General features: G+C 41.7%; 1 protein-coding gene across 1 annotated transcript; it reads right to left on the bottom strand.

The window, feature by feature from the left end:
• Positions 1 to 10,020: 10,020 nt before the first annotated feature.
• On the bottom strand, positions 10,021 to 14,235 carry LOC123992602 (ankyrin repeat domain-containing protein 34C-like). The gene is made up of 2 exons (XM_046293875.1): positions 14,073 to 14,235; positions 10,021 to 12,793 (listed from the first exon to the last, which is right to left on the bottom strand). Exon 2 carries the CDS (start codon positions 12,729 to 12,731, stop codon positions 11,160 to 11,162), a length of 1,572 nt encoding a protein of 523 aa, XP_046149831.1. The 5' UTR covers positions 12,732 to 12,793; positions 14,073 to 14,235; the 3' UTR covers positions 10,021 to 11,159.
• Between the last annotated feature and the right edge of the window lie 2,623 nt (positions 14,236 to 16,858).

Raw genomic sequence — 16,858 nt, 5'->3', positions numbered from 1 at the left:
ACCTTGTCAGCTCGGGGATTCGATCTAGCAACCTTTTGGTTACTGGCCCAACCCTTTAACCACTAGACTACCTGACACCCTTTACTTAAGTGTAGATGTCACCCAATAGGCAATATATAATTAATCACATTGCATAAATGTGGCCCAAAAAAGATGTTATCTCCTAAGTGTGGTTTTTATACAGTTGTAGGTCTTTGAAAAATCATTTGACACAGCCGTACCTGCTGGAATAAAATATGAATGCATTTGTAGAACCTGAGTGGGCCTAGAGCGACCTCTGCTGGATTGAATATTGTAGATTAAATGATAGGAAACCCATACAATTCATTAATACCAATATGATTCCACTGTTCGATTGGAGGTATTATGGCAGCTGGATGGCTTTGTTAAGTTAGCTAAGAAGATGAATTGTATTGTGTTGAAACAAGGGTTATCTGCGAGGATGGCAGAAATGGGGCTCCTGAGTGGTGCAGTGGTCTTAGGCACTGCATCTTAGTGCAAGAGGCATCACTGCAGTCCCTGGATCAAATCCAGGCTACATCACATCTGGTCGTGATTGGGAGTCCCATAATGCGGTGTGCAAGTCGGCCAGGTAAGGCCGTAATAAGAATTTGTTCATAATTGACTTGCCGAGTTAAAAACATTAAGAGGAGGACATGGTACATTTTCATGTATGTTGTTGATAGCCAACATGGGATGTTGGCTATCAACAACAAGGCAACTCCTATGACTAATTGGGAATGGGACACAAGCGTAGGATTGATCACCCTGTCGCTGGCCACCTTTGGGGAGGGTGTATAGTGTGAAAGGCCGAAACACCCTAGGAACCAAAGGTACACTACTGACGATGCGCTCCCTAAATTTCACTAGGCTCACTGTTCATGAACTCTTGGAAGTGCTTGCACAAAGGATAGTAACATCTCATCCTGTGTTCTTGGAATCTGTCAGAAATGTATGATAATTGTCTTTGGAGACCGGCGGTTATGAAGAGCGAGAAGCAGCCCGGAAAGATGGCGAGTGGAGGAGACCCTGTTTCTTGGTCGGAAGCGGAGATGGGAAAGCAAGGAAGAAGGAGAGGAGCTGAGTGCAAAGGGAAACAGTGTGTCAAGGAAGTGCAAAGTGTGCTTAGAAAGTTAAGTTGATGAGTGAGGTGGCAGGTGTGGTGAAGATCCCAGAGTCTTTTCCCAATGGTTATGACAACAATGATTCTGACCCAGTAGGAGTGACATTCTTGGAGAAAGTGGATCGCTGCCTTTTGGCTGACAAAGTCATGTTAGGATATGTCAGGTATCCTGTTAGAGCTTTTGTACCGAACCCACTACGGTGTTTCAGGTGCCATGCTTATGGTCATGTTATAGCAGTGTGTAGGAGGGATATTCCTAGATGTGAGGAGTGTGCAGGAGGGCATGGGACAGAGGAATGTGTTGTTTGGGTGAACAAGTTGTTCGTGTCAACTGTAGGGGTGCCAATATTACTGGGGAAGTGTGAAATGGGCAGGTTGAGGTGGCCAGTGCCAGAGAAGTACAGGTGTCGTATGCTGAGGCAGTGAAGAATGTGGAGGACGATGGATCAAGGTTGAGGGATCCTAAGAAGTTTGATGTGGGTGTGTATTTGCCATGCATTCACAACAAACAAATGCAGTAGTAAGTACAGCGATGTAAGTTAGGCTAGCTTTGCTCTGGCGAGAACACATTTTTGAAGTTGAGGACTTCTCCCCTCCTGACTGACTCACCATCTCAAGGTGATCAGTTCTATGTGTAGGCTAAAGCTTGCGCTGACTTTGTGTTTAGCCAAGCTGACAGCAGCTATCTAGCATAGCTTGGTGATGGCTGAAGCTGGCTATCCAATCTAGCTGATATTTCTCTGTCAAATCGGTTATGGCAAGATAGCTTCCAGAGTAATATGAGAAGAATGAAATTGCTAAAGATATTCTTAACAAAGTGTTTTGACGACTTTCAAGTATAAGTTCCATGTAGAATAAACCATCCTTCACGTAATATTGTAGAAGCAGTGCTCTGCTAATATAACAATGTGCAAATATTACACCCGTCTTTCATCTTTTATTGTCATTCACAGCCGACAGAGATAGTGTACCTTTCAACTTTTTGTCTGGTGGTGCTGCGGCTACCTTGCCGCCTCCAGACGGCCACCTTACCAAACATGTCAGTCGTCAAACCTTCCTGTATGGTGTCACATACCACCCCCCCCACCCCACCCTTGATAGTGCCATTTGATTCAATAATAACAAAATATGATAAAAAGTTATAGATGTCTTGTATAATTCTATTGCTGAGTGAAAGGGCTCGCTCCATTCAGAGACATCAGCATCAAGCCGTGTGTCAGTCTGGACTCTATCACATCTTGCAAGTCTCCCAAATGCTGGCTCCATATACAATAGGTATCTGTGAAGACACACACACACACACACACACACACACACACACACACACACACACACACACACACACACACACACACACACACACACACACACACACACACACACACACACACACACACACACACACACACACACACACACACACACACACACACACACACACACACACACACACACACACACACACACAGAGCACTGATTACATTATCAATGTCTATTATGATTAGCCTGGTGGAATCAACCAGATCGATGCGTTCACCTTTATTTCACTTCAGATATCATAAAATGTGAAGTCCAATAGAATGGTGAACACAGCGATTAGGCAGGTTCCACCAGGCTAGGTTATGCCCTGGACATTATATGCATCTAAGTAGACATTAAGCAAAAAATAATGTCAGATACATAACCAGCAGTCTATGGTCTAGTTACCGGTATACTTACCACCACTGGGGACCAATGAACTCCAACCACCTATTCCACACGGCAGGGTCCTTCAGCAGTGCATGCAAACTATTGTTGGCTGTGCATCCTGTTGGAAGCATGCATTGTCGAACTGGAGCCGACGGCATGGTCAATACGTATTGGGCTTTTCAGTCTCAAACGGCAGATGAAACATCAGTGACCCATTCATTCAATGAAGGAAAGTGAAGTGGGCGGAGGGGCAATTTCCACATGGAGCTTGGCAAATGAGTGCATGAATTGTTGACATAATTGTAATCCAAACCCAACCTCCAATTGACTTGTGAGACACACTTTTTCTAAACAAGACTGAATTTATGTCAGAAATGATCTTATTTACACTTTTTAGCCAATTTTGAAACTATAATAAATGTTTCTCACGGACTCATATCAATGCCACATATGAGGTTTTCAAAGGTATTCATTTGTTGTTTTTTAGAGGGAATCATTCTTTAACACTTGGCCTACAATGTTTGCGCCACCACGGAATTAACATAGCACAAAAAAAATCCAGAAGATCTCTGAAATCGGTCTTCTCACAAAAATCTCTGTAGCATCAGAATAGTTTGGCATACAAACTATTATAACCACTATTGAAAGCGGAGACTAATCCAAATGAAGAAATGTAAACAAACCTAGAAGAAAAATGCAGATAAACAAGAATAATAAGGCAACTACTGTCTAATATTAATAACAATGAACTGGGAAGTCATACTGAGACTAGGTTCTATTTTTTTAGATGAGGCCTGCATAAATACATCAAACATACAGTACCAGTCAAAAGTTTGGACACACCTACTTATTCAAGTGGTTTTCTTTATTTAGACTATTTTCTACATTGTAGAATAATAGTGAAGACATCAAAACTATGAAATAACACATATGGGAATCATGTAGTAACCAAAAAAGTGTTAAACAAATCAAAATATAAAAGCAGCTTTACCCATCTCTGTGGAGAACAAAGGGGCCTCCAGTGTTATCCAAGCCTGTGACCGACCGGGTCTGATCATTTGTAAGTCTAAATTAAATTAATGATGATACAGTTGAAGTCGGAAGTTTACATACACCTTAGCCAAATACATTTAAACTCAGTTTTTCATAATTCCTGACATTTAATCAGAGTAAAAATTCCCTGTCTTAGGTCAGTTAGGATCACCACTTTATTTTAAGAATATGAAATGTCAGAATAATAATAGAGAGAATTATTTTATTTCAGCTTTTATTTATTTTCATCACATTCCCAGTGGGTCAGAAGTTTACATACACTCAATTAGTATTTTGTAGCATTGCCTTTAAATTGTTTATCTTGGGTCAAAATTTTCAGGTAGCCTTCCACAAGCTTCCCACAATAAATTGGGTGAATTTTGGCAAATTCCTCCAGACAGAGCTGGTGTAACGGAGTCAGGTTTGTAGGCTTCCTTGCTTGCACACGCTTTTTCAGTTCTGCCTACACATTTTCTATGGGATTGAGGTCAGGGCTTTGTGATGGCCACTCCAATACCTTGACTTTGTTGTCCTTAAGGCATTTTGTCACAACTTTGGAAGTATGCTTGGGGTCATTGTCCATTTGGAAGACCCATTTGCGACCAAGCTTTAACTTCCTGACTGATGTTTTGAGATGTTGCTTCAAAATATCCACATAATTTTCGTTCTGATGATGCCATCTATTTTGTGAAGTGCACCAGTCCCACCTGCAGCAAAGCACCCCCACAACATGATGCCGCCACCCCTTCATGGTTGGGATGGTGTTCTTTGGCTTGCAAGCCTCCCCCTTTTTCTTTCAAACATAATGATGGTCATTATGGCCAAACAATTCTATTTTTGTTTCATCAGACCAGAGGACAATTCTCCAAAATCTTTGTTCCCATGTGCAGTTGCAAACCGTAGTCTGGCCTTTTTTATGGCTGTTTTGGAGCAGTGGCTTCCTCCTTGCTGAGCGGTCTTTCAGGTTATGTTGATATAGGACTCGTTTAACTGTGGATAGAGATACTATTTAGGGTATGTAAACATTATATTAAGTAGCATTGTTTAAAGTGGCTAGTGATATATTTTACATCAATTCCCATCAATTCCCATTTGGCTGGAGTTGAGTCAGTGTGTTGGCAGCAGCCACTCAATGTTAGTGGTGGCTGATTAACAGTCTGATGGCCTTGAGATAGAAGCTGTTTTTCAGTCTCTCAGTCCCTGCTTTAATGCACCTGTACTGACCTCTCCTTCTGGATGATATCGGGGGGACTAGAGAATACATTATAATATTAGCAGCACACTTTATAAATATGGGTTCCAGTCCATCCAGGCCAGCTCCTTTTTTGATATTTATTTAATTGAGGAGAGGCAGTATATCAGTTGGTTTCATCTTTATAAAGTCACATTTCTGATTTGCGGTGTTGATCTCCTGGTTCCATGTATCCAGGCTGTATCACATCCGACCGTGTTTGGGAGTGCCATAGGGCGGCGCACAATTGGCCCATCGTCGTCCGGGTATGGCCGGGGTAGGCCATCATTGTAAATAAGAATTTGTTCTGAACTGACTTGCCTAGCTAAATAAAGGTTACATTTTTTTAAATGGAAAAAAGACCTACAGAGGATTGGGAAAGTATTCAGACCCCTTGACTTTTATCACGTTTTGTTACTTTACAGCCTTAATTTGAGATGGATGATTTTTTCTTTCTTATTCTCATCAATCTAAACACAATACCCCATAATGACAAAGTGAAAATATGTTTTTAGAAATGTTTGCAAATGTATAAAAATATCACATTTACTTAAGTATTCAGACCCTTTACTTTGTTGAAGCACCTTTGGCAGCGATTATAGCCTTAAATCTCCATGGGTATGACGCTACAAGCTTGGCATACCTATATTTGGGGAGATTCTCCCATTATTCACTGCAGAAGCTCTCAAGCACCGTCAGGTTGGATGGGGAGTGTCGCTGCACAGCCATTTTCAGGTCTCTCCAGAGATGTTAGATCGGGTTTAAGTCTGGGCTCTGACTGGGCCACGCAAGGACATTCAGAGACTTGTCCTGAAGCCACTCCTGCATTGTCTTGGCTGTGTGCTTAGAGTCATTGTCCTGTTGGAAGGTGAACCTTTGCCCCAGTCTGAGGTCCTGAGTGCTCTGGAGCAGGTTTTCATCAATGATCTCTCTGTACTTTGCTCCGTTCATTTTTCCATCGATCCTGAGTAGTCACCCAGTCCCTGCCACTGAAAAACATCCCCACAGCATGATGCTGCCACCATCATGCTTAATCGTAGCGATGGTGCCAGATTTCCTCCAGAAGTGATGCTTGGCATTTAGGCCAAAGAGTTCAATCTTGTGTTCATCAGAGCAGAGAATCTTGTCTCTCATGGTCTGAGAGTCCTTTAGGTGCCTTTTGGCAAACTCCAAGCAGGCTGTCATGTGCCTTTTACTGAGGAGTGGCTTACATCTGGCCAGATTGGTGGAGGAACTCTAGAGGAACTCTAGAGCTCTGTCAGTGTGACCGTTGGGTTCTTGGTCACCTCCATGACCAAGGCCCTTCGACCCCGATTGCTCAGTTTGGCCGGGTGGCCAGCTCTAGGAAGAGGCTTGTTGGTTCCAAAATTCTTCCATTTAAGAATGATGGAGGACGTTGTGTACTTGGGGACCTTCAATTATGCAGACATTTTTTGGTACCCTTCCCCAGATCTGTGCCTCAACATAATTGCAATAATAATGTAATTGTTTTTAGGCCAGCTGTTTTTAGTCAAGATGTTTGTATTTTTAATGTAATATATAATTGTTGTACTGTATGTGTGTTTATAGTTTTGTTTAATGTTATGTTAGTTTATGTGAGTTGTTTTGTCTGAAACGTTGTTCCCCCTCCTGCTATTGGATCAGGTCTCTCTTGGAAAAGAGATATTATCTCAATGAGAAAAAACCTGTATAAATAAAGGTAAAATAAATAAAAAATAATAAAAAATAATGCTGTCTCAGAGCTCTACGGATAATTCCTTTGATCTCATGGCTTGGTTCTTGTTCTGACATGCACTGTCAAATGTTGGACCTTACATAGACAGGTGTGTGCCTTTCCACATCATGTCCAATCAATTGAATTCACCACAGGTGGACTCCAATCAAGTTGTAGAAACATCTCAGGGATTATAAATGGAAACAGGATGCACCTGAGCTCAATTCCGAGTCTCACTGCAAAGGGTCTGAATACTTATGTAAATAAGGTATTTCAGTTTAAAAACATTTATAAATGTACAAACATTTCAATAAACCTGTTTTTCCTTTGGAATTATGGGTTATTGTGTGTAGATTGATAACTAAAATGTTTTATTTAATCAATTTTAGAATAAGGCTGTAACGTCACAAAGTGTGGAAAAAGGGAAGGGGTCTGAAAAATTTCCGAAGGCACTGTAGCATTAATGGAATTATGGGTAGAATTATTATTTGAGGTCACAGATGAGCTAATAGGTGAAAAATAGTGATTAAAAACAGCAGCTATATCTGTTGGCTCATGAATGTCCTGGAGGATTAGTTGCTGAATGGGTTGGTTAGTTAACCTATTTAAAAGGTAATACAATATGTGTATTTCCAAAACTGCTGTGCTTGTTTTTGAATTCTTTATAAGACTATCCATATAGAACGAGGCTTTTGCATTTCTAATTTTAGTTTTACTGGCGTGTCTTAATTTTCTATATGATTTCCAATCATTCTGATTTTTGGTTCTATGGTACTTGGCCCAGGCTTCATCTCTTTCTCGGAACAGATGCATTAAGCTAACACATGGAATTGTTTTAAGATGGTCATACCATGGATCATTTGATTAGGAGTTTTAGGATCCCTTTAGGTGTAGAAAAAGTATATATTTTTGGGGGGGATATTATGTTTTCTTTGACCTTTACAACTATAGCCTATAGAGACGCATTGAATAAGACATTCATAAATATGAACGATCCACCTACTGCTATTGTCACTATGAATGGTGGATAGAGGGCAGGAGAGACATTGCAGTTGACTTTGTTTTCTATCCTAGCTAAAGTGACTGCACCTCAAAAACTGTGGGCCCTCAGGGCAGCTGCCAAGAAGCTGTGGGACTTAAGTGCTTCCATGGTTGGTCTGGAATGATGGACCTGATTACCACCAGGACTGGCCTAGCCTTTAGAATGAAACTATACACAGCAGTCAACACATATTACCGTCTGATGATGATGAACTCTGTAAGTGAAATGCATTCAAACATCATTGCATTTGGTAAGAAACTGTTGAATGACAAGTGCTTAGAGACATTTATTTAGAATATAAAGCAAACTACATACAAAAATACTATGCATCAAAATATGTTAATGTTTAAACAGAAGGAATGTCTTACAGTTAAGTTACATAGCAGCTGTATTAACTTTTACTTCAATTGCCATAAGTGTAAATTATATTCTAGAGGAACAACAACCACTAAAGTCTGTATTTCCGTTTGTAGTGTCCAGATATTAAACTCAGCAAAAAAAGGAACGCCCCTTTTTCAGGACCCTGTCTTTCAAAGATAGTTTGTAAAAATCCAAATAACTTCACAGATCTTCATTGTAAAGGGTTTAATCACTGTTTCCCATGCTTGTTCAATGAACCATAACCAATTAATGAACATGCACCTGTGGAATGGTCGTTAAGACACTAACAGCTTACAGACGGTAGGCAATTAAGGTCACAGTTATGAAAACTTAGGACACTAAAGAGGCCTTTTTACTGACTCTGAAAAACACCAAAAGAAAGATGCCCAGGGTCCCTCCTCATCTGTGTGAACGTGCCTTAGGCATACTGCAAGGAGACATGAGGACTGCATATGTGGCCAAGGCAATAAATTGCAATGTCCGTACTGTGAGACGCCTAAGACCGCACTACAGGGAGACAGGACTGACAGCTGATCATCCTCACAGTGGCAGACCACGTGTAACGACACCTGCACAGGATCGGTACATCTGAACATCACACCTGCGGGACAGGTACAGGATGGCAACAACAACTGCCCGAGTTACACCAGAAATGCACAATCCCTCCATCAGTGCTCAGACTGTCCGCAATAGGCTGAAAGAGGCTGGACTGAGTGCTTGTAGGCCTGTTGTAAGGCCGGGCCTCACCAGACATCACCGGCAACAACATCACCGGCAAAAAGTGCTCTTCCGTCGACAGGACCGGCAAAAAGTGCTCATCACTGACGAGTCGCTGTTTTGTCTCACCATGGGTGATGGTCGGATTCGCGTTTATCATGGAAGGAATGAGCGTTACACACTCTGGAGCGGGATCGATTTGGAGGTGGAGGGTTCGTCATGGTCTGGGGTGGTTTGTAACAGCATCATCGGACTGAGCTTGTTGTCATTGCAGGCAATCTCAACACTGTGCGTTACAGAGAAGACATCCTCCTCCCCCATGTGGTACCCTTCCTGCAGGCTCATCCTGACATGACCCTCCAGCATGACAATGCCACCAGCCATACAGCTCGTTCTGTGTGTGATTTCATGCAAGACAGGAATGTCAGTGTTCTGCCATGGCCAGTGAAGAGCATGGATCTCAATCCCATTGAGCACATCTGGCACCCTTTGGATCGGATGGTGAGGGCCAGGGCCACTCCCCCCAGAAATGTCTGGGAACTTGCAAGTGCCTTGGTGGAAGAGTGGGGTAACATCTCACTCCTGCAAGACAGAAATGTCAGTGTTCTGCCATGGCCAGCGAAGAGCATGGATCTCAATCCCATTGAGCACATCTGGCACCATTTGGATCGGATGGTGAGGGCCAGGGCCACTCCCCCCAGAAATGTCTGGGAACTTGCAAGTGCCTTGGTGGAAGAGTGGGGTAACATCTCACAGCAAGAACGGGCAAATCTGGTGCAGTCCATGAGGAGGAAATGCACTGCAGTACTTAATACAGCTGGTGGCCACACCAGATACTGACTGTTACTTTTGACCCCTCCCTTTATTCAGGGACACATTATTCCATTTATGTTAGTTACATGTCTGTGGAACTTGTTCAGCTTATGTCTCAGTTGTTGAATCTTGTTATGTATATTGTGGTCCTTCTGTAGCTCAGTTGGTAGAGCATGGCGCTTGTAACGCCAGGGTAGTGGGTTTGATCCCCGGGACCACCCATACGTAGAATGTATGCACACATGACTGTAAGTCGCTTTGGATAAAAGTGTCTGCTAAATGGCATATATTAATTATTATATATAAATATTTACAGATGTTGAGATTGCTGAAAATAAACGCAGTTGCTTTTTTTGCTGAATTTGTGTTGTTTTGTCATGGAACTAATGTATGAAAATACATGCCCTGCTATATCTACAAAACATTTGGAGAAACAACATTTTATTTTTCTCTTGGGCAATTTGGAATTTACGATAATGAAGTGCTGATTTCCACAATCTCTTTAATTGTACTTAAGGCATATAAGTCATAGGATTTTTATGTTTTCTTAGCCTTTCATATTGGGCAGGAAACCAACGGCACTAAAACAAAACACCTTTTGGTTGCATTGGGACTTATAAATAACTTTTTGATCCACCTTCTTTTCCGATAATTGTCTTGAAGGCACTGTATACAAGTTTGCTACAAAACAATCAAACTCCCTTTCATACTAGAGCTACAACATACAAAACAATCAAACTCCCTTTCATACTAGAGCTACAACATACAAAACAATCAAACTCCCTTTCATACTAGAGCTACAACATACAAAACAATCAAACTCCCTTTCATACTAGAGCTACAACATACAAAACAATCAAACTCCCTTTCATACTAGAGCTACAACATACAAAACAATCAAACTCCCTTTCATACTAGAGCTACAACATACAAAACATAACACATTTTTTTGTATTTCTAGTTAGCCCACCTGCATTTTGAATGAATAACATAATTCTACGCAACCATCTGGTTTGTTGGCTACACATGTATCTCCTGCTGTATGTGTTCTTAGGATTGCACATCTAAAGGACTTGATGGCCCAACAAATAATTGTTATTCATATGGTTACATTCAAATAGTTTTTGTGATTTTTAATTGTCTAGAAATTTAATGTTTTTGAATCTCTCAGCCATCAGTTGTTACCTTGAGATGTTGCTAGTGTCTAACCTGTAATGTTGAATACGTGGTGCTGATATTCTAAGAGCATTAATAACATTTACAACTGTATAAGCAAGTTATATTCTTGTTCCACTGATTTTCTAAGAGGAAAGGTTGAAATAAAAAAAATCTACAAAATCAGGACATTTTCTTTAGAAAAGTTACAAGTTTTTTTTTATGTGGTGAACATTGCTACATCTACAAACAATGAGTCCCACTACAGCTCCTCAAAAGCAGAGAGTTGTTTCATTTGCTCCACTTGCATAGAGTGCCTCCTTACAAGTTTCTTCTTTGACTTGAGCTGGCCTCTATTTGGTGAGTTTGCTGCTACTGGAGCTATTGATCTGAAACCTGAGGCAAGAGGGGATGAGGGCTTGCTGCTGGTTCCAATGTCAGGTATAGGAGGGTTGGGGTTGAAGTTCAGGGGGGGTAGATGGCCAGGCCGGGTATGGTAAATGTAGTCCAGCAGCAGAGTCCCTGAGCCTCGCCTCTCCAGGAGGCCTGGTGCGCACCGCCGTGCTGTGCTGGGAGATGACATGCTGTTGTTGATGTCTATGGACTCCCTGGAGTTGGTCAGAATGGCTAACGGAGACCCGTTGAGTTTCTTCCTTTCTAGAGGAACTTTAGGAGAGTCCAGCATGCCACAGTCTGAGTACAGCTGGAAGTCTGAGTCATAGTGGTCAGTGCCCAGCCATCTCCTGTAGACTGTGTCTCTCAAACTGGCTAGCCCAGTTTTACTGCTACTGTCCTGCTCTGCAGGGACGGTGCTACGCCGGGCTAGGGGCTGGTGCTGCTGACACAAACTCTTCTCATATGCCGATTTGGAAGTTGGAGGGACAGATAATGAGGATGAAATTTGTGGAAACAACACATCCTTGCCATCCACACTGTTTTGTCGAGACAGAGTCGATCTCTTGGACAGAGAAAGTCCATTGATGCCTGTGACAACGTCCTCATCAGAGGTGGTTCTTTTACTCTCCTCGTGGGCCTCAGCTGGAGCCAGGACGGAGGGAGCGATCAGCCCCCAGGGCTCCGACTGCAGACGTTTCAGCTGGGGTAAACGAGCACGCTTGGGGTTGGCTGGTCGCAGCGTGGGTGAAGTCGGCCCATTGGGAAGCTTTGCTGCTGTGCTCGACGATGTTTTCAACTTTGTCTGGAAACTGAAGATAGTGTTGTGCTGCTCGGCTGAGTTAGGTGATGAGGAGGTGATGAGCTCAATGTCAGAGGGAGTGGTGCAGAATGCAGCGGAGCACTTATCCTCTAGCTCTGTGGAAGGGGGGGCATTCAGGTACTGCTTGGTGGTTTTGGTGCCAGAGGGTGACTTGTCTGTGGTGATAATGATGACCTCTTTGCCCTTGGCTTTACATGCGTCTAGGAGACCCTTTAGGGTCTCCTTATCTTCTTCGTTAATGGCATAGACCAGAGCAGAGGCCCCACTCCTGTCTTCCAGACTTGGGTCTGCACCATTGGTCAACAGGTGGGACACCACCTCATGTCCCGCCCTCTGGCTGCAGGCGTGCATCAGGGCTGTCCGGCCTGCTTTATCCTGGATGTTGGGGTCAGCCTTGTTATCCAGTAGGTACTTAACCAGCTTTGCCTTACTCACGCTCTGCGGGTCGCTGTGTTTGGACATGCAGGCCACCATGAGCGGTGTCTCTCCTCGCTCATTGCTCTCATTGATGTAGGCACCACCATCCAGCAGGAGCCTGGTGAGCCGCAGGCGTCGGAGCCACACCGCCTTCAGGAGAGAGTTCCCGTCTGTCCGCAGCTCTAGTATGTCTGCCATCATCGCCAAGACAAACACAGATAGTGCCCTCCCTCAGTGGTGAAAGGTAGTCACTACCTGCAGCCCTTCAAACAAACCATAGATTATTTTGCATGAAATTTTGCTTAATATATAGGTCGGCTTACTGATTCATCCATCTAGTATTATCACAAACACACAAGCACAATGGATACTTTCCAAGCCTCTCCCAAGACTACCACAAGGAGGCAGTCCGTGTTCTAAAAATCTATTTTATTAAGACATGAACAGGTATGGAAATTGTGGAAGGAACTTTATACCTATTTAGGTAGTTTTATTGTCAAAACAGTAAACTGTGCTAGTGGCAACGAAAAATATATAATTTTGTGAATAGTGGCCAAAACTTGTCACATGTATATTCTGTATGCTTCCATCTCCCTGTATAAAACATCAATTAGATGGACGAATGTGCATTATAGCCTATATGTAGTCAAGCCATTTATCTTGAATGTATTGCTTGTTAGATATAGATGGACAATAGCCTAGTATTCAATATTGTAATGTTATTTTGTTATCGTTGCTCTGTAATTGACCAAATTCATCCCAGATCCAAGCCTATAAATTAATTAGTTGAACTTTTCGATCATTAAATACCAATAATAAATAACATGACATATTGAGATAATCATATGGTTGTAGAAAAAAAAACATCGTCACCATAAGCGTTAATCATCCTAGAAGAGTTGAAGAGTTGGGTCACAAGTTTTCAGCAAAAACATCTATGTGATGTTCAGATCATTTTTTCTTACTCGATTCAACGACAACTAAGATGTATCTTCTTCGGGTAGGCTACCTAACGTGCATTATCTGTTGAATAGATTACCATTAGACTACGCTATACCGCGTCGTTGTCCATGGCCCTCATTTTGGATAACTTGTGTTAGAGATGCGCATCTGTTAGAAAACGTTTCACTACCAAATTCCTGATCTGTTGTACAATGTAGGCGAGTTTTTTTTACAGACATATATTACTTACTATGATTCCTTTATGTCGTATAAAATAACAGTAAACTTGTTATCAACAGAAGTAACCCGAAGGACCACAATTTAAAGTGTTATATAGACTCTTCACATAACCATGGACTCCTCACATTTAATATTATCATTAGCTAAACTATCTTCCATTATCGAATTATAATATACTTGTCTACTCAAAAAGGTGTGTGGGTTTTAAAATGTTGGTATGAAGTCTTGGTATGAAGTCATGAATGGTATATTAATATGTAGACTATTTACGTTTTTTGTGAAAATAACCTGCATTAATCCACATATTCTTATGTTCAAGATATCAAGAAGGTGTACCTGTCATTCAACCACTTATCTTACCCGATGCAGGCTTGTCATGTTCAAAGCTGTCCCAATGTTTTGTCATTAGCGACCCTGAAACATAATGGGAAAAAAAATGAAAATACAAGGTTCTTCTTTATAGTCCCTGAATTTATTCGGAGCTTCTCAAATACTGTCCTGGTTTAGGTTCAGAGCTCTGGCAGCATAGCGCATCATGCTCCTCGCTTTTGTTATGGGAAACGTTCTAAATCAATCCATTAGGCGGCATTCCTTTCACTGCGTATTCAACAACCACAACCTCAAGATACTGAGGTTGTAAATAACTTTCTTTTTTTTTGCCTGGTGAATGAAACGTGCATTTTCTTGACGTCAGAGTCAACAAAAATAAAGATTGCGTCTGGTGAGAACTTCTGTCATGCATCACACAAACAATCCAGTTCTACCTTCCAATAAAATGGAAAGGTTCACAGTTTTATAACACATGCTTTTTTTTACAGCATATAATGACAAAACATTTTCATAGATTAGCCTATGTCCCACTCCCACAACATAGGGAGAATCAAGATTCAGTATATACAAAAAGTATAATTTAATATTTTTGTACACGGAAGTTATACAGTTTCATGTGATCATTCATATTAACATCACAGATGTTGAGCCAGGGAAGGTGGCTGTCACTTGTCTGCCCTATGACAGAAGTGGAAAACTTGTGCTGATGTTAGGTTCAGTAGCCTAATCATCTCAGGGTGTCTACATGTCCAAGACATCAAAATTGTAATTTGGTTGCAATATTTAGCTCTCCTGAACACAAAAACAAATACACTCATGTTTATTTCTTGAATACACATTGCAGATGTTTTTTGACATTTTTGTCTTGGATTTATTATATTGCAAAAATAATGGGTAAATCATCATCTTGAAAACAGGACATGTTTACAGCACAATTAAAGAGGCCACAACTTGTTCCAGCCATCACAGCCATACTGCCTAATAGGGACATTTCTATTTATAGGTTGCTATGAGACAGCAGAGAAGCAGTTCCTGATGAGAGCTATGGAGTTCTCAGCTTTGCAAGGAACAGGTAATCAGAACAATAACATTGCACCAAGAAACAGGAGAGTTCTTATGTCATTTACCCAAATGTATTTGTTGATGATGTTTTCCATTTGCACAAAGAATCCCAAAGCCCATTGATCATTAGCCCTTATGACCTCTGCATTTTTCCTCATAGGGGACAGATTTATCACTACTCTGATGTTGCAGGACTTTAACAGTCAAGGATGTCAGTGATTTCCCCCCCTAGTGATTGCTTGACAGACTCCTGGGAAATGTTGTTATTTACCAGGGAGGCACACGGGAGAGGTGGTTTATGGAACAGCAGGGAGTCCCCTACTTCCATGCTTGTGTTCATCCCAGGAACTGATAGAAAGTCATTATGGCTGTCTGGCTATTCTGTGTAGGAACAGTCCACATGGTTCTTGGTACAGACATCACTTAAACATGAGAGGTAATCCAAGGAAAGGGCATTGCCTAGATGTAGATCCCTGAGAGGTAAAAAAAGTAAAAAGGTAAAATATAATGGAGTCAAGGCCTTCTGATGAGTGTTGTCAAGCAACAAAACGGGATCTTTGTTGGTGGATGTAAGCAGGGAGGCTGTAATATACCATGATAATTGGAATAATGTAGATGCTGAAATAAGACACATTTGAGGTGAGGGGCTAGTCTATCCACACTGGTGCCACTTCAGGGAGGTAGATTATGGAGTGGGGATCATAACACAGGGCAAAGCCATATTCCCCAAGCTTACCGGTCTAAGCACGTTCATTAACTTGGGAACTACAGACATCAGCAGTCTCCATATGACCGTTGCCCCAACGCTGCTGTCGTCTGCAGCATATTAAAGGGGAAATAAATAATTAAAACAGAGAGAATAAGCGCTGTCACCCATGGGAGCAGTTCCCATCTTCAGATACCTTACATCGCACTAGCCAATTAAACTCAACTCCCTGATATACATCACATCCACGAAGTTGAGCGGCAACTAGTGTGGGTGGACTGGAGCTCCGACTTCACATAAAATTAAGTTTTGATAAAAACTATGGATTTCAGCACCAAAAGAATAGCGTGCAAATAAACAGTATTTTTGTTTGCTGAAATCTGTAGTTTTTTTTATGTGATGTCAGCACACAGTCATGCCAATGTTCCTTCTAAGCTGCATGAATGCGCGCCACGCAGAAGACATTTCTGCTCATGCAGAGATGTATGAGATTGAACTTCACTCAACTTTCTAGTTTTCCCCTTTAGTTAACACTATGAACATTTCCCTTTACTGTGGGAATTGTGATTGAATCAACGGAATATTAGCCACTTTCAATGTTACCTACCAAAACAAAACAAACTATGCAATACATAGTATAAAAAACAGTGAAAGAGATTTTCTAGTAGGCAGAGCGCATTAAGAGTAGGATTATATTGCATTGACTGGGAGCACTCAGGCCTGTACTCTACACAGACCGGTGAGTCATAATGTTACGGTTTTCTAATGGTGGTGAAGGAGAGTCGGACCAAACTGCTGCGTGTAGATTGCGATCCATGTTTAATAAAACAACGTAACACAAATCAAAACACAAACTCAACAAACGTAATGAAAACCGAACCAGCCTAAACTGGTGCAAACTAACACAGCACAAGGACACTAAGGACAATCACCCACAACACAACCAAAGAATATGGCTGCCTAAATATGGTTCCCAATCAGCGACAACAATAAACACCTGCCTCTGATTGAGAACCACTTCAGACATCCATAGACTTACCTAGAACAC

This window comes from Oncorhynchus gorbuscha, linkage group LG02 (genome assembly GCF_021184085.1).
Source record: "Oncorhynchus gorbuscha isolate QuinsamMale2020 ecotype Even-year linkage group LG02, OgorEven_v1.0, whole genome shotgun sequence".
Classification (NCBI taxonomy): Eukaryota; Metazoa; Chordata; class Actinopteri; order Salmoniformes; family Salmonidae; genus Oncorhynchus; species Oncorhynchus gorbuscha.
The sequence above is the reverse complement of the archived record's forward strand: the minus strand, read 5'-3'. Positions and strand labels throughout refer to the sequence as shown.